The sequence below is a fragment of the Eubalaena glacialis genome, chromosome 5 (genome assembly GCF_028564815.1).
Source record: "Eubalaena glacialis isolate mEubGla1 chromosome 5, mEubGla1.1.hap2.+ XY, whole genome shotgun sequence".
In the NCBI taxonomy this organism is placed as follows: Eukaryota; Metazoa; Chordata; class Mammalia; order Artiodactyla; family Balaenidae; genus Eubalaena; species Eubalaena glacialis.
The window spans coordinates 127,327,737-127,352,648 of NC_083720.1; the positions used below are offsets into that span (position 1 = coordinate 127,327,737).

At 33.6% G+C, this 24,912-nt stretch overlaps 1 protein-coding gene across 4 annotated transcripts in view; it reads right to left on the minus strand.

The window, feature by feature from the left end:
• The window catches only part of BANK1 (B cell scaffold protein with ankyrin repeats 1), a 314,550-nt gene that overhangs the window by 196,903 nt on the left and 92,735 nt on the right, over positions 1–24,912 (minus strand). For all 4 annotated transcript variants that reach the window (XM_061191673.1, XM_061191672.1, XM_061191671.1 and 1 more), the window contains 2 exons: positions 23,094–23,233; positions 6,143–6,248 (listed from right to left, as the gene is read on the minus strand). In XM_061191673.1, the coding sequence (XP_061047656.1) occupies positions 6,143–6,248; positions 23,094–23,233 (246 nt within the window). The remainder of the gene's footprint in view (positions 1–6,142; positions 6,249–23,093; positions 23,234–24,912) is intronic.

Consider the following 24,912-nt stretch of genomic DNA (forward strand, 5'->3'; position numbering starts at 1 on the left):
TAACTTGAAAATATGCTAAAAATATCCTTGGTAGGATATGTGAAAATCTGTACTGGTAGGTTGTGTTATCAAAAAAAATGAAGTGGAAGAATCCATCATTTTACAATCAATTTATATGCCAAAGCTCCAATTCACTCAAGCTCTACAAGTTTTGATAATGTGTTATGTGTAAATCTGTTCCTAATTTTGTGTATTTACCCAACAGTGATGCGTTTGTTACGAATTTGAAGTGAGTTTACATGACTACATTTTTTCCTATCATCTATTACTTCTCATGTCAGAATGTGAAATAATCTTCACCATTTCTTTTCTTTTGCACTGATTTTTTCATTGCCCCAATTTTCTTCTCCAGTGGTTTAAAATGAAAACTAGAAAGGTCCATACAACTTCATGCATTGTGAAATTCATATTTTGGGAAGACATTAAAAAATTTTTTTTGTAAAATATCCTTGATATTGCTTCCATCTGTTCCTAATTTTCTTTTCAGGGAATAAGATTAGTAATTCCTCATTTTCAAAAACTTTTCTTTCCATGTAGAACAATGCTACATTTAGAAGATCCCTGGCTCAATCCCATAGGTATCAAGAAAAGGAGTAGTCACAAATAATTTTAAAATAATATTTTTGATGTTAACAAAACCATGAAATAAACAGAAATAAATCTAACAACGGTTTTTAAGAATTTCAAAAAATATATTTTTTGGAAAGATGTAAAAAAACCCAAATAAATAAGTATCATGCTTATGACAGAGAGAGTTAAGTATAATAAAAATGACAGTTTTTACTAAATTAATCTACAATGTTCTTTCAATTTTATTAGAGTATTTCACAGAATTTGACAAATTGATCCTAAATATAGGACAACTAAACTTTAGGGCAACTAAAGGAATAAGGAGAGCAAAAATAATTTCAAGAATGAGGTGGGGATCAGCTCTGATACCAAGTTTTATGATGAATTTAATTATATGCTTCATAATATAACACAGAAATTAAAAGACAAGCCATCAATTAAATAGATATTTGCAATGTATAAAACTGACAAATGTTACTATCCAGAATATATATATATATATATATATATACACATACACATATATATATGAAGAGAGAGAGAGAGATAAATCTCCCAAAATTCAGTAAGAAAAAAATAACCAACATAAATAAATGAAGACTATTAAATGTAAATTCACTGAGGAAAAATGAAATGTAAATAAACAGAGGAAAAATGCTCAACTATATCTGTAATGACAATGTCAATTAAAAAGTGAGATACCACTTCACACCTGTTAGATTGCAAAAAATATATTTAACTCACAATTCTTAACATAGAAAAGATGTGGAACAATGGCACAATACTGCTGGTAGAATTATTTATAAATTAGTAAAAGTATTTTCCACAGAAATTTGAAAATATCACTACAGAATAAGTACATACCTGTTTAACTCAGAAATTCTATTGGTAATTGTATCTCCTGAGGAATTATAACATATATGCATAGGAATTCATATGCAAGAATGTTCATCATAGAATTAATTGTAACAATAAAACATTTGAAAACATTATTACCCATTAATAATAATGGGTAATAATGGAGAACAGATACATACTGTGGTATAGTCAAACAATTCAATGCTATAGAATATTTCAAATGAATGACCTACATCTACATAAAGACATGTATAAATATAAAAAAATTAATACTGGGCAAAAATAGTACATTGAAGAAAAAGTGTGATTATCATTTAAACAAAATCTACAAAATTGCACATGACTGTATATGAATTAAGGAAACAAATGTATGTAGTAAAAGAATGAAGAACTGCAAGGGAATGGTCATCAAGAAGTTTAATTAAAGTAATGGTTACTTTTCAAGTGTATGGAATCACAAAGGGAAACAGAGAAATTCGACTACATCTGTAGAATTTTACTTCTTATAAAAAAAGATCTGAAGCAAATGTGACAAAATGTTAAGATCTGGCAATCCTAAATGACAGGTACAGGTGTTTTTTATATTATCTTCTGTATTTTTCTGCATGTTTAAATTATTTGATGATATAAAAAGAAACAACTCAGTGACATTCAGTTCTCCTCTACTCAGATAGCAAATGAGCTATTTTCTGTGAACCTAAAGATATTACAAGTCCAAGATAAATCCTAGGGCCACAGTGACTACTACATGTGTACTGAATATCCACTTACATGCTCCTCATTTCACAGACATTTTAGGAGATAATATACTGAATTAATATTTCCACATGTCGCTGGTGATCATATGCTGTCCTGTTTCAGATTAAGATATTACTACTTTTTGTAAATGGTTAAACATTTTGACATGCTTTTCTAGAAACTGGCATGGACTTTATTAAGCCATTCTCCTTTCTGGGTGAAGGTACATGATCTGCCTCAAAGTAACCTAGTTTCCTTTTCCCCAGACTGCTACTTCCAGAGATTTAACCTGCCAACTCCAGCCACTTTTAAAAACAAGCTATACTACTTATTTTTTCCTATCAATAACAAGAGATCCTCAGCATTACCCAGCCTTTGAAAGGGTTCGGAAGCGAAGTTAGGGAAATTCACATACCTGCTGCAGTTTAAGACTTATAAGACTCTGGAATATGGCTTGAAACTCAGGGTAGGGGAGAGCTACAGAAGGACTAAAGCAATTGTGTTAGTACAGGTGTACTACACCAAGTCAAGTCATTCAAACTGATTTCATGGTGGCTCAGACCACGTGTGTTTATACAGACAACTACAACCAAAATGGAATCTGCTCACAGTGATACTCTTATTTTAAGGGATGCACTCTGATATTTTCTATTCTAGTATCTTACATATCAGAAACATTGTCTGTTATGATCTCCTATATTGATTTCACAAGCCCTGATGATTCACACACTAGAAAGTTGTTATGAATTATTTCTATGACTGTTATGTTCAAAATGCATGTATGATACATTGCATTAATATATCAAGTTCATTTGGAAACCTTGTATTATATTCTACTTCCAGGGAGAACTTTTTCAGTGGAAAATTCTTATCAGTGGAAAATGGTATTTTTAATTCAATAATGAAGCATTACAAGGTAAGAGAACATTAAAGCAGATTTGATTTCCTGTACACTTTCTATCTTATCTCTGCAACACTCCCATCCCCCTCAACTTTGCCTGACTAAGGGAAAAGAAAGCAAATGAGGAAGTTTATTGGCTAGACAGAAGTGAAAATGACCAAGACATAGTGGCACGGAATAGCAATTTACTTATTATAAATGAAGTGACAGGGACTAAATCCAGAATTTACCAGAATCAACTTGCAAAAGAAAAGAGGATGGAATAATAATAAGATAAACAGTTTTGATTAACATAGCATTTAATTTCATATTTTTAAAGAACCATAGGTATCTGAGGGCAGTTCCATGTCCCCTCCTTAGGATAGGTCAATACACAAGTATGCTCTGTCAGTTCCTTATGATTATTTCCCCTCACAATGTCCTAACCTCCAATTTATTTCAGCTAAAATATAGAGTAATAAATAAATGCTTAATAAATGAAACATTTCACCAAATAATTGGAGAACTGTCTCCAGGGATAGACATTCGGAAATACACCCAATTCACTGTTCGCTGAATTTACCTCTCAGAATATCTCTAGTGGTGTTTCTAGAGAAGTTCTTCAACAGCCTACCATTAATTCCACTTTATGTATAAAGGCTTCTCAAATCTTATCATCAATTCAACTTAAACATTATGAAAATATAGGTGCAAGGTCTTAAAGACCAGATATTCTGAGACTGACATTGATCCAAGATTATAGGGCCAAGGAGGCAAGAGAAACATGAGTTCAGCCATATCCATGTCTATCTTGCATATTTTATTATGTAATTTGTATTATGTTATTTTGCACTTCCACTACGAATTAGAACCTAATGTTATGTTATTTGCTTGTTATGGGTTTAATAGCATCTGCCATCTAGCAATACCCAGCAATATGGTTTCTGAATGAATTACCTAGATTATATTGAACTTTCCATTTTTAGCTTCTTTTTAAAAATGCAATTTTTTATAAAAATATTTCTTCAAATACAGAATAATCATTACATTCTAAGAATGGTTCAAAATTTTCATATGCTATTAACTTTCTAACCTTTGTAAAGAGAGAGTAATATGAAGCCATTAGGGATCGATAAACTTGGCTGCCCACTGGAATCACCTGGGAAACTTTAAAAAGTACTGAGAGCTGGAACCCACTCCCAGATTCTTCATTAATTTGGGGGCTGTGGTTTAGACATGGGATATTCTGAAGGCTCTGCAGCTAATTATAATATGCACCAAGTTTGAGAACCACTGCTCTAAACCCTTGATGCTCAGTGAAAGGTCTGAGGACTACCGGCATCAGCTTTACCTGGAAGCTTGTTTCAAAAGCAGAAGCTTGACTGTACCCCACACCTATTGAATCAGATCCACATGATCAGGTGCTCCAGTTTAACCAATCCAGAATTCTTTTTCTATAAAAATAAAGGACCAAGTCTATTCCATCCTTTCCAACTCTAAAATTCATATCCTACAACCTAAATGAGACACCAAGAAGCACTTTCAAACCCACCTTGAATTCTTTATCTATAAAATGAGAGACCACAGCCATCCTCTCCTCTCCAACCCCACAATTCTCGTTCCACAACCCTAAATAAATATAATGCTGAGGGAATTTGTAAAGTTGTGTAATAATTCCATCTTCATACCTTTGGATACACTTTCTCTTCCTTAGAATTCCTGTTTCCTTTCTCTTTTCTCACTGAGACACATAATTCAAGACCGAGGTAAAATCCCACCTCCTTTAGGAAGCATATCCTGAAGAATAATCCAGCTTTTCTCTAAAATTCTTTTGTCAGTATAATGAATTTCATGAAGTGTAGCACCTTGTTTCTTTCTATTATTACATATATATTATCTTGTTTCTCCAGTTAAATGATGAGTGTCTTAAGTGAGAGATCATGTCATGTTCCTTTTCTATCCCAACCTAATGTCTAACCTTTGTAAGTGAATTGTGTTGTTAAAATGTATATGGGAAATAAAAATAAGTTTGCACTACTATCACAAATTATTTATTCAAAACTAGCCTACCATTGACCTTTCCCCATAATGTAACCTCACCATACATAATGCAGGTTCTAGCACATCTGGGTGAATTACAGTCGGCTGTGCCTTAAGGCTCCTATTCTTTTCTTCCCACTTCCCTCAGGCCTGCCAGCCTGACGATAAAACTGCTTCAAATAGCACAGAAAATATACAGAAAAAAATCCCTGCTCATTAGTCCTACAGTATGCCTACAGGAGACCTCTAATATCCTTTTGCTCCATGCCTGTCTTACTCACCATTACATCTCCATCATAGTGTTTGGCACATACTGGGCATATAAATGTATTATAAACAATGTGTCAACCAACTACGCAGGAACAAACTAATATAGAAAGTATGCTACTGAGCTCGTGATAACATTTAGAAGTATGATTTTTTTATAGTATCTCCTATATATGCTTTTCTTTATATATGTATATATATATTTATATGATAAAAATAATATGTAGTCATTGTACAAAACACAGATAAAGCAAACTGAAAAAATGTAATCTCCGAAATTGCACAACCCAAACATAACTGTTAGCAGACGCATATCTGTCCAGACCATCAATTTATATATATGTATATATATACATATATATATAAACATATGCTATTAAACATATGTACTTTTTAAAACAGAGGATCACACTCTATCTACTGCTGTATACCCTGCTTTTATTCGATTAAGTATATATCAAAGCATCACTCCAGCCAGCAAATCAATTTATGAAAAAATTTGTTTATGATGGTTGCATTAACAGATGCACCAAAATTTATTTGATCAGTTACCTATCTTTGGAAGTTATTTCCATTTTTGGTAATTATAAGTAATGCTATGATGAACAATTTTCATCACACATTATCCAAATATTTCCTTAGAATAAAAACCACTTCTCTCACCAGGGGATGGGAATTGTCAAAACATTTCATCAGCAATGCTATATCCTTTGCTATAATATTTATTAAGTAGTTACATACACTGAAATGTGACAAATAGAATAATTGATGCATTTGGAAAATACTCACATTCTTTTTGAGGGTAGATTTCAGTTTGGAGTGATCGGAACTCATAATATGGTATCTCCTGTTTGAATGTTGATGTGAGAATATGATCAAGTTCGTCAATGTCATTCTGTTTTCAAATGAAAAGGAAATTTTTTCTTAGTTCAGTTATATACAGAGAAACTCATCTTAGTGTAATATAATAGAAAATTATTGACTGGAGTAAATACTGGGTAATCTTTAATAATACTTACACCTTTTTTTTAAAGAATAATATAAAACATTAGGGACTTGCCTAAAAGCCAATTATTAGAATAACTGAAGAACGGATGCAAGAAATAAGTCTTTGCTTTTGGATGAGTTAATTTACTTAAATACTCACTAATTTTACAAGAGCATAACAGGAGGTCAATGATAACACTGAAATTTGTTTCAATAATAAATTCTGTTAAAATATATGTTACATTTTAATAAATGAAATAATAAAATGATGAATCTGATTCTTCACCTTAAGGGTTAGCAATGGAATAGTCTTAAATAGATTATTTTATTTCTGTGTCAAAGTGAGGGAGAATATTCATCTTGGCCTATTTTTCCCCTTTAAATATAAAATAACTATATATCAACTTTATTTCCCTAATCTGAACATTTTGGGAGGAGCCATGCAGAATCCAAGTGTTCTACTACCAATGACATAACCTATTGCAAAGGCTACCATTCTTTTGAACTGAGTTTTGTGAAGCAATGGCTGGGACCAAATCGACGTGCGACATAGTTGATTAAAGCTGAGGAAGTGGGCCAATCAACAAAGCCATGGGGTGGAGAGAGAACTGTGGAACAAAAGTGTCCAACAAAGACGTTTGAAATGATTTCCAAATAAATTATACATATCGCCAATATGGAGTCACAGAAATTAAATGACTGGATTGAAAACAAAAAAAGATGTTACTCTATTTCTTCATTTTTCAATAATCTGGGCACCTCAAATAATAAAGTGGTTCAGGCCTCTCTGGATTTTCTAAAAGTCCTACCTAGAAGTGGAGAGAAAGGATGAAAGTCTTTTTCTTAACCTATAGCTATGGAATGCAAAGCAAAACCCAACATTAATCGACTTAATGCTATGAACTATGTGAAGCCCTTTGCTCCGGATCATTTATTAAAAAAAAAAAAAAAGTAGATGGAGGGGAGATGAGACAACAAGCTCTGCCATCAAGACATTCAGGGACTTGTCATTGTTTTGGGGCAATGAACTGAGTTCTAGGTACTATTATACAAAATCTCTATGGGTCAGGTACAGGGCAGACAAAAAGGGAAGTGGCTCAGTTCCACAGAGGAAGAAACGGTCAGGAAAGGCTCTATGGAGGAGATGACTTAAGTAGAGATTGCTATGCAAATAAGGAGCTCTGAACTAAAGGCACAAATTGCATATAGTCAGGGAGGTGTCACGGAGCATGACCTGGTTAAGGACTTCAGGAATTTCCATAAGACTGCAGAAGAATGAGAGAGAGGAAGTGGGCATTTCAAACGGTGCCTTGTATGTCTGACAAGAAGATTTTAATTCATCAAGCAACAAGGAGTTGTTTAAGACCTACAATACGTAACATGGAAATGTTTGTTATGTGGATTAAATTAAGCTTATTTAAGTATCAGCATAACTATGACTGCTTATGTGGTTGAATACTGATATTGAGTGGGACCTATTCTGTAAATAATGTTGTGAAAACTTTATATTAGAGTAATTATTACTCAGTCTTTTCAGGGAGTCTGTGATAGGAACGGTGGGGCAAAACATTACTGGCAATATATTTGCACATTCTTTATGCTAAAGCTCAAAAAGAATATGTTTTAGCTATAGGACTTGATAAAAGGAATTAAGAAGTTATAAAAACCCTAACATTAGTTTATAAAGTTTCTTAAAAACTTGTGTCAATGGCCATGAGAGTTCTGCATAGGCTATTATCTCGTCCTTGACATTTTTAAATAAAGAGATAAACTTACTACTTCTTCCCCAAAGTGTACAAGATTTAATGAGTAGAGATTAGTGTGTCAGAGTTACTACACTCTTGTATAAGTTACGCATAAGACAACCTCTGGGGTTCCTTCAGCTCTGAAATTCTGAGACATAGAGAATTCAAAAGAGCATGAGTTCCCAGGAGGAATCTTAGAAGTACAATTTCTCACACAGAGGCACTACGACACTTTAATGTGAGAAATGCTACAGCTTATATCATTGAACTTTTAAAATGAAGTAGCAGCGTTCTTAGAATCAGAACAAAAGCTCTCACTATGCAGAAAAGGATATTTAATTAATTAAGAAAGAGTGCAGATACCCTTTAATATTCTAGTCTATGATAACTAGCTGAATCACTTCTGTTTTCAATTTCATAATCATGCTACTAGTATTATACTTGCATATAAATAAACTGTATAGAACACAAAACAAAGGTGTGAAAAATCACAGAAATGGTTACTAACATAATCCCCAAAGAATTTCTCCCCAGAACATACCCTAACTAGAAAAACCTGATTTGAGTAGTTATGCTTCTTTTTAAATTTCAAGGATGAAAATAGGCATCATTTCTAAACACTGGCATCGAAATTGGAAAATGCCATAAATTTTTCTCTCCTTAAAATAAATTGTGCAACCCTAAGAATACTTGATGAGACTGGCACAACTGTTCTCCAAGCAGAAAAATTAAAATGGAGTAGTTTAATATTTGTTCAGCAAAATTCACAACCAACCTAAGACATTAGTTATAAATGAGCAACTTGATATGAAAATAAGAGCAGAATAAAATGATAAAATTATATTGACAATAGTGTTTGGTTTTAGGAAAAATTAAACATACATAAATAATATAAACATATATACATAAGCATGCACACATAGATCTCTATTTATCAAGAATATGAGAAAAAGAAAACAGAAAAACTAATATACAAAATAGACAAAAAAATTAAATAGACAGAAGAATAATTACAAAATAATGAAGTAAACATATGACTTTTTCCAAGGAAATTTTTTCAGTGCTCTGTGATGGAATGTGGGATTGATGAATGTACTTAAAAAGTAATTTGCATATATATTTATAGATCACAATTCTATTTGAATATGAAGATGTTATATACATATATACTTATTTCTATAAGCAACTTTATTATAATGAGTATTTCTTCCTAAAAGAGAAAAATATATAAAATATCTATTTTAAAAGATATTAAAATTATGGACTTTTACTTCTGGGAAGATGGAAGGGTTACACTTTCTCCTTTTCTTCCCCTTAAATACAATGGAAATGGTCAGATTTCAATAGAAAATCAATTATCATACAAGAAACAAGAATCAGAAAGATCTCTTAACTGAATGAAAAGAGACAATCAATAAATGCCAACACCAGATGAGAAGAATTTTGTAATTATCTGGCAAAGATTTTAAAACAGCCATGATAAAAATGTTTCAACAAGCAATAACACTCATTCTTGAAATAAATAAATAAAAAATAGAAGGTCTCAGCAAGGAAAAAGAAAGCCTCAACAAGGAAATAGAAGGTATAAAAAACAACCAATTTGAAATTTTAGAACTGAAAAATGTAATAATCAAAATAAAACCTCAGTGGATGGGCTCAACAGCAGAATGGAAAGGATAGAGGACAGAATCAGTAAACTTAAAGCTAGAACAATAAAAAATACTCAACCTGTACAACAGAGAGAAAATAGACTGAAAAAAATAGAGTGTGAGGTACTTGTGAGAGTATAACAAAAGATTTAACATTCATGTAATTTAGAGTCCCAGGAGGAGAGGAGAAAGTGGGTAGGGATGAAAAAGTACACAAAGAAATAATGACTGAAGACATCCTGAATTTAGCAAGAGACAAACATACAGATTCAAGAAACTGAGCAAACCACAAACAGGTTAAACCCAAAGAATTACATGCTGAGAGACATCATAAGTTACTTCAACAATTAAGGACAAAGAAAAAAATTTGAAGTAAGGGAGAGAGAAACAAAACCTTACTTACAGGGTAAAAACAATTAGAAACATAGTAGTAACCATAGATGTAGGAAAGAAGAGGCACAGTATTTGTCAAGTGCTAAAAGGAAAAGAAGTCTCAACCAAGAGTCTTATGCCTAGCAAAAACATCCTTCAGTAATGAAGGGGAAATTAGGACATTCTCAGATGAAGGGAAACAGGAAATTTGTTGCCAGCGGATATACCCTAAAACAAGGAATAAACAAGTTCTCTAAACAGTAAGGGTATGATAAAAAAAAGAATCGTGGAACAGGGGTAAGGAAGAAAGAACACAGTAAATTAAAAAAATAGGTAAATACAATAGGCTTTCCTCCTCCTCTTGAGTTTTCTAAATTATGTTTGGTGTTTGAAGCAAAAACTAAAATACTGTCTGATGTGGTTCTAAATGTATGTAGATGGAATATCTAAGGCATTTATATCATAAATGGGGTAGGGGTAGAGGGAAAGAAAGGGAGATGAGATTTCAACACTTCACTCAAACAGGTAAAATGAGGACATAGGTAGACTGTGATAAGTTATGAATATATAACACTGTCTAGAGCAACCACTAAAAGAGATGTGCAAAGAGATGTACTCAAAACACAAGAGAAAAATCAAAATAGAAATCTTAAAAAAAATTTTAAGTAAAACACAGTAAGGCAAGAAAAACCCCAGATAAATAAAAAGCAGAGAGCAAACTAAAACCAAAAAATAAAATGGCAGACTAAAGCCCTAACATATCAATTATTACATTAAATGTAAATGGTCTAAACATACCAATTAAGACAGCGATTTGTAGAGTGGATTAAAAACATGATCTAGTTACATGTTCTCTTTAAGAAACTGACTTCAAATCACCAGTATGGACAGATAAAAGTGAAAGGATAAAAAAAAATATATCATGGAATCATTACAAAGGAAAGCATGGGTAGCTATATTAATTTTAGATAAAGTAGACATTGTAGCAAAGAAGGTTACCAAAAACAGAAAGAGACATTATATACTGATAAAAGGATCAATCCACCAAGAAGACATAATAATCCTAAATCTGTATGCACCAAAGCTGCAAAAATATGTGAGGTAAAAACTGACAGAACTGATAGGAGAAATAGACAAATTTATAACTATAGTTGGAGACATAAATATGTCTTTCAAAAATGGATAGAACACATGGACAGAAAATCAGCAAGAATATAGAAAAACTCAACAAACTCAATACACTATCATCCAATGATCTAACCAACAAGGAACTAAACAACATTTTTAGAACATTCCATCCAACAATAGCCGAATACACATTCTCTCCAAGTGCCTGTGGAACACAAATGATAATAGAGCATCTCCTGGGATATAAACAAATCTCAACAAATTTAAAATAATTTAAATCATAAATGTTTTCTGACTACATGAAATCAAAGTAGAAATCCATAACATAAAGATAATGGGAAAGTCTCCAAACATTTGGAAGGCAAACAATACTTCTAAATAATCCAGAATCAAAGAATAAATCTCATGGGAAACGAAAAAATAGATTAAACTCAATGAAAGTGAAATATAACATATAAAAATTTGTGAAACACAGCTAAAGCAGGGCTGAGAGAAAATTTTATAGCACAAAATACATATATTAAAAAAGAGAAAAAATTCTCAAACCAATTATCTAGGCTTGCACTTCAAGAATCTAGAAAAATATTACAATAAATTCTAAGCAAGCAGAATGAAGAAAATAATAAATACAGTGTAGAAATCAATTAACTTGAAAATATAAAAATAGAAAAAAATCAATATAACAAAGAGTTGATTTTTTTGAAAGATCAATAAAATTGACAAACTTCCAGAAAGACTGACAAAGAAAAAAGAGAGAACATACAAATGACAAATATCATGAATGAAATAAGAGATACCACTAGAGACCCTGCAGACATCAAAAGGATAATAAGGGAGTACTATGAACAACTCCAAACACATAAATTCGACACGTTAGATGAAATGGACAAATTCCTTGTAAAAACGTACTACCAAATGCACGATCTCTCTCTATTATTTCTACAACTTTCACAAATACATGTGAATCTAAAATTTCTAGTAATTAAAAGTTTAATTACAAACAAACCAGAAAAAAACAGAAGATATTTATTACACAAAGCTGAATTCCTTGAGGTGAATAGCTGTTTACATAGGAGCACTCCTTCAAAGTTTGATTTGCTCTTTCTTGGATGAGGGGTGTGGACACCTTTTGAGTATGACAGCATTGAGAGACTGTCCTTAAAAGGATTTTAGAGCACTGTAATGTAAGCAGTTGGGAGATATTTAAGATGCATGGAGTGATGTGAAAGGGTGTATATCTTAGGTGTAGGATAAATGTATACAATGAAATAGACTCAAAGAATCTTAAGTAATAATAATAACTATCACATGTTAAGCACTTATAATGTGTTAGGTTTTATATAGTTTACCTCTTATAACATTCCTGAATGGTAGATTTTTTTAAATGCCTATTTTTTTAGATGTTATAATCATGGTACAAAAAATCAGTTACAGCCAAAATTGCAGAGCTAATAAGTAGTAGATTTTAACTTATGGCTTCACATTCTAAACACACTACGTTTCACAATACTACTTTCTAGTCATGGAGGAAAGAATAAAATCTGAAATAGAATTTAAGTAAAATAACGAATAAATTGTGGTCCCATGGTTTCAAAATGGACACTGTAGTTCCAAACATCATATTCATATTTAGCCAAAAGAGGGAGAAAAGGGGCATAGATGGAGGGAAAATGGGGGAAGGTGGCTATTGTGAGCCACAGCTCTAAAGATGTCCCCTTGGTCTCACTGTCTAAAATTGTCTCACATGACCATCTCTAGCTGCACGGGTAGTTAAAAATGTTGTGAGAATCTGGCTTTCTCAGCTTCAATAGTAGAATGAGGCAAGGAAAAGGGCTTTTAAATATTGATGTTGGGTGAAGAAACCTATAGGGATGACCACAGAATACTAAGTTATTTTTTTAATCTGGTAGAGAAATACAATAATAGTAAAGAATCTTGATTAACAAGAGAAATGATTTCAGTGAAATAACCACAGGAGGGTTGTGAAATGTTTGTAATAGGAGACAAAAATCCATCAAATAGCATTTTACTCTTTACCTTCAGGTATCTAAAAGGAAAGCCAATGGTTGAGCTAAAAAATCTTGTTTTTCTTATTATAATGAATTGCTATGCTTGTTTAAGTTTCACCAGTAAAAGAAAAATAAGAAAATAACTTCATTTGTTCCATTGTTCATAATGTGTGCTATGAAAGCGAGCCAAAATAGCCATTTAAAGGAGAATTTTATATATAGTTTACATAACCTATCTTAAACACAATTTTCTCCTACAGCTTGTAAAGAGAATGATAGGTCAGAGAGCAGAGCAAATACTTTCTAGGGTTATAAAAAGCCTTTCTTTTTTACTTTATGAGTATTCAACTCCAAGCAGTTAATGTAAAAGAATAATCTAAGTAAGTAAATTGGGCTAAGATAAAAGGGATATTTTCCTTTGTCAAATTAATTTTTCTAAGTTTTGAGTGAGTCATTTCTTAGAATTTCAACATGTCTGTGACTACATTTGCAAAAATAAATGTAAGAATATAAAGCAATGTAATTTAACACTTCCTTCAAATAGTTTATATTTATTATTGATTAGGTATTCATATAGTTGTAGAATCTCTTTAAATAACTTGAAAATAATTATAACAGGAAGAAAATATGTTTTGAGATCTGAGAAACCTGTGTTGACATGCCTGCTCAGGAATCATTAGCTGTGGACCTTAATAATACTTACCTGACAGAATTACTTAGGAGTTTAAATGAGTAAATATGTAAAATCTCCAGTAAATCTTAATTCCCTTTTCTCAGAATACTTTTATGTGAGCCCTCATATATAACTCACAAAATGTAATCATTGTGATTTAGAAAAGTGCATATCTATTCATGAGGAGAATCACTCCCCAAACCAGCCTTTGCACTGACCGAACAAATAATTTAGTTTGTTTTTTCTTTCTAAATTTTTAAATTAAGTAACACATCTTTAAAACTAGTTAGAATGTAGGTTTTATATTGTAATACAGGGATGCAAAATGCCAGAGGCTTAAGAAAGATAGATGCCCATTTCTCTTTAACATAAAAATCTGGAATGAGGCAGTTCAGGGCTGATGTCATGGCTCCCTGATCACGGGATCCAGGCTCTATTTTGTTTTACCAGTATATACCATTTTCATGGTTCTGGATGGTTCATCCATCATTCCCTTGTTAGCACTGCAGCCAGTCAAAGGAAAGAGTCAGTGAGGGGGAGAGCATGACTGCGCCCTTCTTTTAAGGACATGATCAGAAATTTGTACAAATCACTTCCACTGACATGCCATTGGCTATTAGTTAGTTATATGACTACACCTAGCTGCAAGGGAGTCAGGAAGTGCAAAGTTACCTGGGTGGTCATGTGCCCAGATAAAAGTTATATCGCCATGTAAGAAAGGAAAAAAGAAATACTAGGGAACAATTAGCAGTTTCTGCCATCCCCAGCAACAATGCAAAATGCATAAACATCATAATTATGCAAAGGCAATTGATAAAAGTTAAAAAAAAGAAAAACACTCTTCTAGACCACTGACTGAAGCTTGACTGTGCTGAAATTTTCAACTGGACCCCACCTGCACCCCCCTCACGAAATGTCAAAAAATCTCAAAAATTTAATTTGACCAAACTTGAACAGACTCTTTAATGGAGATATTTAATGACATTAATGATGAAACAAAGAAAGAAACAAACAAAAAGCAAAGCTTTTCTATGGCAGGCATTAGATAGAGCAACCATAAGAAGCATGTCTTTTCTTACCCTTACCTCCCTCTAACAACTATTTTGTAACAACTTACTGTTAATATGTAATAAAATAAGGCAGTTTTAAAACAAATAGTGTACTAGCATATTCAAAGAAATATCTTTCAAAGAAGCCTTCTCTAAATGATGCAATGATTTTCTGAAAATTTTTGGAAATTATTCTTTTGGGTTGTTTTAGATGCTAGTTTCCAAGACAGACAACAGAATTAGTCTCATCGTTTTATATTTGTTTGTTTTCTTTCCTTTCTTGTCCTTCCCTTCTTTGCCCAGCTCTTTCTACTTCAGTCAAAAGCAGCACTGTTTTATCCAACAGCCCAATAACCTTCTCCAAAAGGGCTGTGCCTATGCTATCAGGAAGCCAGTGTCTGTTGGAACAAGGGTCTCTGACAGATGGATCACTTGAGGTTGGGTGGGAAACATAATGTGTGATATGCTTTCACCCAACAAAATACGTATTGAGCAGCCAATGTGTCTGGCAGTGTTCTTGGTTCTGGACATGAAACGGGGAACTAAACAGATAGTGCCTCTGCCCTTATTGACCTTTGAGTCTAATGAGAGGCAGATAATGAGAGGTAATTTGAGAAATATCACACACAGAGATGTCAAATTAGAATGTGATCGGTATTACAAAGAGATATGCAGGGAGAAGTATGGATCAGGGCAGGCTCCACTGAGGTAGAGATGCTGGATTAAAACTTGGAGTTAGAATTAATTAGATGAAGATAGTGCTAGGGACGGCGGACAGGAAGAGTGTTTCAGTTAGAGAGAGGAGCACATATAAAGGCCCTGGGGTAGGAGATTAGGAAGGAAAAGTTCAGGAAGTAAAGCAGACCAGCATTCCTGGAATGCAGAGGTGAGGCAGAGGATTAAGATTAAGCTGGAGAAAGAGAGGGGACAGTGACAGCAAGGCCATATTGTTCATGTTAAAGATTTTTAATCCATACAACAACTGGAATCTATTGAAGTATCTGAGCAGGAGAATTACATGCTGAGGTCTTTCTTTTTAAAATAACCTCACAGACCAGGGACTTTAGGGTGTGTGCAAAAACCAACAGTAGGGGACCAGTTAGGAGGCTAGCCTAGCAGTGTAGGCAAGAGGAAAATGTAGACTAAAGTGTCAGAACTGGAGAGATATGGAGAGAAGTGAGCAATATTTAGTAAGTAAAACTGATACGGCTTAGTAATGGATTGAATTTATAGGGCGAGAGAGTACAAGGTATGAGGAGACAGTTGTGTTTCTGGCTTTTAAACTAGATTGATGACGATGCATTTCATGAGTTAAGAGAACAGTGAGAGATGGGCTTAAAGGAAATCCACATTTGGAGTATACCTCATAGGTCAATGAGATAACCTGCAGAGGAAATGTCTATCAAAAAAAGAAGGGTATCTAAGAACCAAAACCGAATAGATTTAAATTTTTATTTTCTAGATCTAGAAAGAAGAGATTGCAAAGGATATTGAGAAGGAAAGGTGAAGGATGTAGGAAGAAAACCAGGAACATATGTCTTCCTAGAAGCTAAGGAAAAAGATTATATCAAGAAAGTGAGTTTGGTCAATGGCGTTAATTGCTGCTGAAAAGTCAAGTTAAATTGAATGAAAAATTGTTCATTGGATTTGTTGGAAGGTACTTGAGCATAATTGACATATATTTGTTTGTGTGTTGCTACTTAATAAGGTTGATGACACTAAATGGCTGATCTTTGGAAAAAAATAATAAATTCTCAGAAGTTGAATTTTACTTGTCAAAACTTACTTTACTTCATTTCCTTTGTCTTGATACAGTTTAGTGTAGAAGCACATTTCATGAATGCTAAACACAATTTAGACTTCCCAAATTATATTCCACTTTATTTCTTTATCTTACTGTTGATACTATCTAGTAAAGAGACCCACAAGAATGCATAATGACTTTTAGAAAATGCAAACAAACACATTTTGCCACAAGGTTTTTTAGTCTTCTAATTTCCAAAGGGTTATTGATGATTTGGGGTTTGTTCCTACCTTCTTATGAGTGAGCATTGTTAACTGTGTTTGACTTGTGCTTTGTTTTTCAGGATTGTTTAAAAATATTCCTTATGGTTGAAGATCTGGATGCTCTAAAGAACTGGATAGTAAAAGTGCAAGGCTGCTCTTGGATGGGGGTGGTTATAAGTAGCACTCACACCAGCATACAGACATCCTCCGCAAAGGGCAGTCAAAGCCAGCCCCAGGGACAGGAAGAGAGGGCAATGTAAGAAGCAAGAGAGATGCTTCAGTTTGGGAGAAATAAAAAAATGAATGAAATATTTATTTCCATCAAGTGAGCAGAAACTATAAATTAAGAAATCATTAATAAAATACACTCTAAGCAGTAGCTAAACATAAATGAAAACATATGGGACCAATAACTATGAAAATGGACTGAGATGGCTTACAAGATAAGAATTGTAGAGAAACAACAGTATAGTTATGTCAATGGCTAAGTTAATGGCTATTTCCGCACTCAGAAATATTTTTTTTTCTCATAATAGCTGTTATATCTGCTGTTAAACTTAACTAATTTATTTGCTTTTCTCTAAATAAATGGATGAGTGTACTAAGTTGTGTGTTCCTGTTTGATTCAATGATTTGTAACTGTGGTGAGTATAATCATTAAGTCTCAACTATCCTAATCAGGCATCATTAACTGTTGCTTGACCTAGCATAAAGGAGACACAGCACAAAGGAAATGTTGCTTGTTTTATCAGTAAAATACAAGCTTCAATAGATTTGCCTTATTCTTATTGGTCCATTCTAATTAGGAGCACAAGCAATATGAAAAATGAATCCAGAAATAAATCTCAAGATTGCATCTTATTAGACTGTTCTTTGCCTGATTACAAGTCTTTGATCAGAAATATAAAACAAGTTAAAAAAAACCAATCAAAGGCACATGAAACTCAAATCACTTTCTTCTTCTCTGGGGGAAGAATTAAGAGCAAGCACAAATAAAATGGAAATAAAGGCTACATGGAGAGCCCATGTATTTGCAAGTCAGTCCTCTAAATAAGAAAGGTCATAATTCATAATCTAAGTACTTTTTCTCTCTCGGCTTACAATTATGGAATACTTGAGTTGGAAATGACCTTGGAGATTATATACTCTAGCTTCTTCATTGTTCACATGAGGAAATTCCTTTAGCACTAAGGAAAATGGGCTCTCATGAAGTGGCTGCTAACTCAATAAAAGAATCCAACTCCCAGGACTTCCCTGGTGGTGCAGTGGTTGAGAATCCGCCTGCCAATGCAGGGGACACGGGTTCGATCCCTGGTCTGGGAAGATCCCACATGCCGCGGAGCAACTAAGCTCATGTGCCACAACTACTGAGCCTGTGCTCTAGAGCCTGTGAGCCACAACTACTGAGCCCGCGTGCCACAACTACTGAAGCCCACACGCCTAGAGCCCGTGCTCCACAATGAGAGAAGCCACTGCAATAAGAAGCCCGCGCACCGCAATGAAGAGTAGCCCCTGCTCGCCGCAACTAGAGAAAGCCCATGCGCAGCAACGAAGACCCAACACAGCCAAATAAATAAATAAATAAATAAATAAAATTAAAAAAAAAAAAAAAGAATCCAACTCCTGCTCCTGCCCTATCCAGAACTATTTCTCTTATGCTACACTGCCACTTTCCAGTAAGAAAAAGGAAAGATAATAAGCAGCCTTATGAAAGAGAGGTAAGATCTTAAGCATATTCGAGTAATAAACATTTCTTTAATATTCTAAAGAAAGGTAAGACTGGAATCTTACCTTTAACAGCTCTTTACAGCTGTTAAAAGTTGGTAATGAGGTATATTAACATGGAGTTCATGACTGAGGTAGGGTATGAAGAATCAAATTATAGCATAAATTCTTCATTTTTCTAGTATCATGAACCTCTGAGAGTTCCTTACTTTCATAAGCATCAGATTCACTTATTCAATTTTATAAATAAGTAACAGTGTATTTTAAAAGGGCAGTTTTCATTTCTCTCTTATTTATATACCTATACTATAGTTTTTCACTTATTTTTTCAAATAGCACTGTAAAAAAACCAGCAATCACTGTTTTCCCATTTTTTAAACAATAATTATCAGTTGTGTCGTATGTATCGGGAACGATAACTATGTGAAGAAACTGGGTATGCAAAGATGAAAAACACAATGCCCATGCCTTCTAGACGGGGCAGCAGGGAGTAAATGGCTTAACATGTTCTACTGATAAAAGAAGGAGCAGTCCTGGATGGCTAGAACATAGGAACCATGGAGAGAGTTAAGGAGACAAGGAGGCATGCTATGGTAGGGAGTCAGTGTTGGAAAAGGTTTATGACCCTGAAGCTTTGTGTGTCCATCAACCTTTTGAGCGAGGCAAGGACCGGAAAAAAATTGCTGAAAGGCTGGGGAGTTCCCAGCATCTCTCAGTAGGAAGACTCTTCTGAAGAACTCTTTTAGGGAGATAACCTCTAATGCCTGAGCTTTAACTTAATGAAGAAACTAACCTTTAAGGGAACTAATAAAAAACTGGGAAATTCCTCATGATGTGAGAGTTCCCTTAGTCCATACCTTCCCTCACCCCAACCCCATCTGGTTTCACAGTGTATTAAATATTCGCAGGCAGTAAACCAAAGATTGAATAATTCATACAATTTAGTGAAAACTGGCAATGATGTGCACCTAACATGAAGATGAAAATAAGATTTCAACAGGTATAAAGTAAAATATGCAAGATGATAAATACATGCAACACAATATACCTTTTTACTAATACAAAATACAACTAATAAAAATTATTTGGTACCATTTCAAAAACTCTTTGAATAAATAGGATCCTAATGCTTTGATCAATAATTGCTATGTTCTTTTAGCATTCTGACCTAATTTGGTTTTTATATTGTATCTAGTTTTTCCTATACAAAGTTAACTTTATTGTTGCCCCTAGACTCTTTTGTAAATAAGATGGAAGTCTCAAAGGTTTTAATTATCTCAGTCAAATAGGAGTTACTAGTTTTTCTAACACTAGTACTTGAATTCTAATATCTTCCCAAATTGGCTTTGTATTTTTTCATTTGAATTCACTGTTCTAGGTGAGGTTCTGGAAATTCTACCTTTTTGAGGCTATGAGCTCGGATTTAGTATCTATCCAAAAAAGACGAAATGATTTAGGAAGCAGTTAGATAATTAAGCTGGTTTAGGTAAAGTCTTCTAAAACCTAATAGACATCATTAATAATAAACTAAGAAAACCAAATTTCTCATTATCATTTCTTTTCTCAAATTCACAGAATGGTCATTTTGCTCTATGCCCTACAGCTTTTAAATGATAATAGAAAGTCTCTTATCACAGGTTTGAGGATTATTGAAAAATAAAATCCATAGATTTCTCATTATTATTACTTTCCTCAAATTTACAGAATGTTCATGTTATTATATGCCCAATAGCTTTTAAATGATTATAGGAAGTATCTGATTACTAATTTTAAGGATTACTTAAATCACATCTGCCATTAAAATTTACAGGAAAACTCAGAATAGCTCTTATAGTATACCATTTCAGCTAAGTAAGTGGAATATTAAAGAAAACACAACCTTAAATCTGCTGGTATATGTCCTGACAAGTACACAATAACTATGGCAAATAAAATTACCACGTACACTGTTCTTTGACTAGAGATGTTCAGCGGACTATGTGCAACATATCCAAATCGCCCAATTAAAGTAGTAGAGAAGCACATGAAGGAAACAATTACTGCAGTGTTGTATGATGGAGAGGAAAAGCACAGCTTTTTACCCAACTTTTAAAATGTAATGTACACGAGAGCAAAGCCAAATGTCAAAGGAACAACCAAATGCCAACAAGGAGAAGGACAGCGTGGGCTGGGACACCACCGTTGAGGCCAAGGAACCCGAAAACACAACAAGCTTCCTTTGTGTCCCTTGGTAGGGACCATCTTGGTAAATTCAAGGTAGGGATACCTCATGTGGTCCAGACGCCAGTGGATGAGATGAACCCCGTGTCATACCTAGTCCAAGATGTGATGGAGACTGAGTGAATTGCAGCCTTTTCCATGTGTCAGGATTGTGATGCTGTAGCTCTGCCGGGTCTGAGATCTCAGACTCAGAATTTGTTTAATCTAATTCCACAACATGTGTAGGTCCCCTCATGACAATAGCAAAACCTCTAAACCCATCTTAAATTGTATATATTAAACCAAATCTCTTAATGCATCTTACCAAGCTGTGGTCTGCTGTCACCAACTTAGAATAATTCTACCTCTCCATACTCAAACCTCAGGTTTAAAGTGTCTCTTTCCTGAGAGTAAAAGCCTGAATCAAGCTGTGACTGTCCAACAATCTTCCTTTCACTATAGGCACCAAGGCTCAGTGGAGGGAAGAAACCCTTCCTCACCTCTCATTTCTGACACTGAGGGTAAAAATGAAACAGAGCATTTCGTAGTTATCTAAAAACTACTCAAAAAAGTTTTTATTCATTCAAAGCTGTAGAAGAAATCATGACTTGCATGTTACAACATTCTGAAAAACTGTTCGAGTCAAAAATTACATTTAATTTTCACTATATACAAAGATTTTTTTCCTCCCCAAAGGCAAAACCAACACAAAAATGTGTTTTGGGGACTACTTTACTTCTATGCTGACTGAATACTGATAATGCAATATAATGCTGTTATTAGTCTTTTTGTAATGAATAAAGTTTTTAAAGTAGAGGATAAGGTAGACGTGTCACAGGAAAATGAAACGATCTGTATTTCAAGCTGTTACTTTTATTCTTGCTTTGCAGTTACAATATAGATATTTTGTCAAATGTCCTCAGACTCCTCAGTTTGACAAATGGTATTTTACTCCCTGTTCCTTCTCTAAAACATTTTTACCTTTTCCATTGTTCTAAAATGTATCATTCATAAAGGAGAACTCTAATAGAAAAATGTGTCACACAAAATAAACAACAACGCCTCCAATTCCAAACTGGTTTAAACAATAAGGCTTCACGACAACCTGTCAACATTCCTATCGTTGATGGTTTTGTTACAAGTCTTATGGAGTGTTTTGTGGTAAATCTGAAGATCTCATGTTCAATTCAACTACCTCTTTCTTCGCCTCTCCTCTGGTCTCCTCCCCTGCCCACAGAAAAACTAAGGCAATTAAGCAAAGTTATAATTCTAATTATCAAGCAGCTATGAAAAGAAATGACATTTATTTCACTCTGAAAATTTGATGTAATAAGCACATAAAGAAGTTCCACATTAAGCAAGCTTTCTCTCCACTGAAAGTAGGTCAGGTTACAAAAAATAAAACAGAAATTCAGAAATTAAACGAATGGCTTACAGTCAATCAAAATGCACTTTTTACATTCTAAGTCCATGAGTCCCTTAGGGCAGGGCACTCACATCATCTGTCACTCACTGGAGAATGTCCAAACTAAGGGCCTTGGAGAGGACTAGAAACTTCTCACCAAGTCATCCTTGCTGAGTACTGCTTTGTCACACTAGAGAAAAAAACCTGCAAGGCCACTCTGCAGAGTTCCCAGAAAAGTTTAGCATTTCTGGAATTCCAAATAAATGTTGTTAATTTAAAGGAATAACTTTCACTGTCAGACAACAATGATAAATGAAACTAAGAAAAATATACACTGAGCCTGGAAATTTCCTCATGAAAATAACAATTTCTAGATTAACACCACACACTTCCTTTTTGGTGGTATTCTTGTTTTTTCTGAGTCCTTAACCTCAAACCTTCTTTTATCTTGTATTGCCCACATCTGAATAAAGAGGAAATTCATTGTTTAAGAGTTCTATTTAATCCTTCTGTCTTTCTTTATCTGGTCTGCAACAGCTTGAAAATGAGCCCACGACAACAGCTATTTTGTAATGGATAACCTGTCTCCCAGTGACATTATCTGGAATGACTTGACTTACACAAACTAATTCATCTACATCTCTGCATCACATAGGTCAATTTCTTCCTTTCCTAATGATCAGTAATTCATTTTTATTCAACCAACATTCAGACTTTATACCAAAGTATGCATTAGTTTATTCCACATTAGCTCTTTAGCTTATTATCGACTTCATGGAAAGATCGACTTACCTGGTACACACCATCTCCTGGACCTGCCGCTCCCAATAGGCATTTCATCGCCTTTGGGGTTGAATAGTATTTAATCTCTGCTGTGGCCTTAATGATTCCATCACAGTAGACATTGACATTGACAGAGCCAGCAGGAAAATCTTATAAAACACAAAGAGAGAGTTAGGAGCTGAGTCTATAAATGCATGTACCACAGTATTATATCTCTTAGAGAATATGAAGTCAGGCTTTAAGAATTCATAACAATTTTACTAGCTTTTAACACTTAATTGTTTTCTTTTTTTATCCTTAGTAGTTAGAAACCACAAAATAGAATACGTAATTTTGCACTTAATTGTTTAAAAAAACTTAAAGGATTAAAACATATGTTAAAATTATAATAAAAGCAAAACACTAAATCTTTTCTCTTTATCTTCTAACCTCCATTTTTTGGAGTAATGTATAATCATCTCTACGTAATACTTTGAATTTACAACAGTAAAGTCATTCATTAAAAGTTAAGTATTTGTTATTAATCTGAGGAAGAAAGTTCCCATTAATTACAGGAAAATTTCTTAAAATTGTTTGGAAAAAGAAAGAGTAGAGTTGATTGAAATTATAGAACTTTTATTCAATTGATAACAATGAAAAACCCTTAGGAAGGCAAGGTTTAATGCCCTGTTATTTAAGTACTATTTACCCCATCCATTCATCCTTTTTGTGAACAAGTTGTTCAAGGTGACTGATACACCCCCATTGTAAATTTTGCTGTAACACATCAACAAAGTTAAAGTTACCCGAGATTGTTGTGCTCTCTATGAAAGAATAACACTAAATAATCACTTCAATGGAAAGGTTGTGTTTTATTGTAACAAAATTAAACAAAATTTAGCTCTTTAAATTCATTCACAGAACACACTTTAAAAACTTTCACTCTTTGTCACAGAGATATTTCCCAAATTCTCCTGGAAAATTGTCATGCAAACATCTGGGGTTTGGAATAACCCAAACCCCATTTGGGAAAGTAAGACCATTTCTTCTGAGGCATGTCCCATATGTATTCCCATAATTATTCATGGAACTATCCTGTATATTGCTACATAGCAGCCAACATTTTGTAAGACAATCTATCATTAACTTAGAGAATACACCAGTTGAAAAAAAGAGTTGGAAAGGTTTAATTAGCATAACTGGTAAATAATGGTTGGTTGGTTGGTTTATTTTTACTACAAATTTGCTGTTCAACCACGTGGATAATATTATGGTCTGGTATATATTGGAAAATTTGGAATTACAGTTTCCTCCTTTTCTGAAAAACATCTGAAATTTGACATTTTATTCTTTGTGCTGCTCTTAGCTACTAGGTAAACTGAACATAAAATCTTAATGTGAACAATTTTATTTGACATTTTGATTTGCTATTTGGGAAGTATTATCTAAGTACTTCTTAATTTGCAATATTGATTTTTCTGTAGTGATTTTAGTCTAACCAGATTTAGTTTAACTTCTAAACTAATTAGTTAGAAATTATTGCTCATTAAATCATTTAAAAATGTGGCATAAGGAGCTAAGGGGCTTTGGAAGAAAAGGAAAAGAAACAGAAAGAATTCTTTCTCATCTCACTTCTGCATATTCTTGTCCATGGCAGGAAGCAGTGTCTAAGATGTTTATAAATGATTGGTGTAAAGTCTTTCCTTTCTATAATCCAACTCTGACCTAAGCTGTGCAAGGAAATCCATAGAGGGGACACATGCTTTACACAACACAACAGAAAAGATTTGTAAATGCCCTGTAAATGGATTTCATTATAGCTACAGTCTAAAAAGAAAACAAAAAAGCT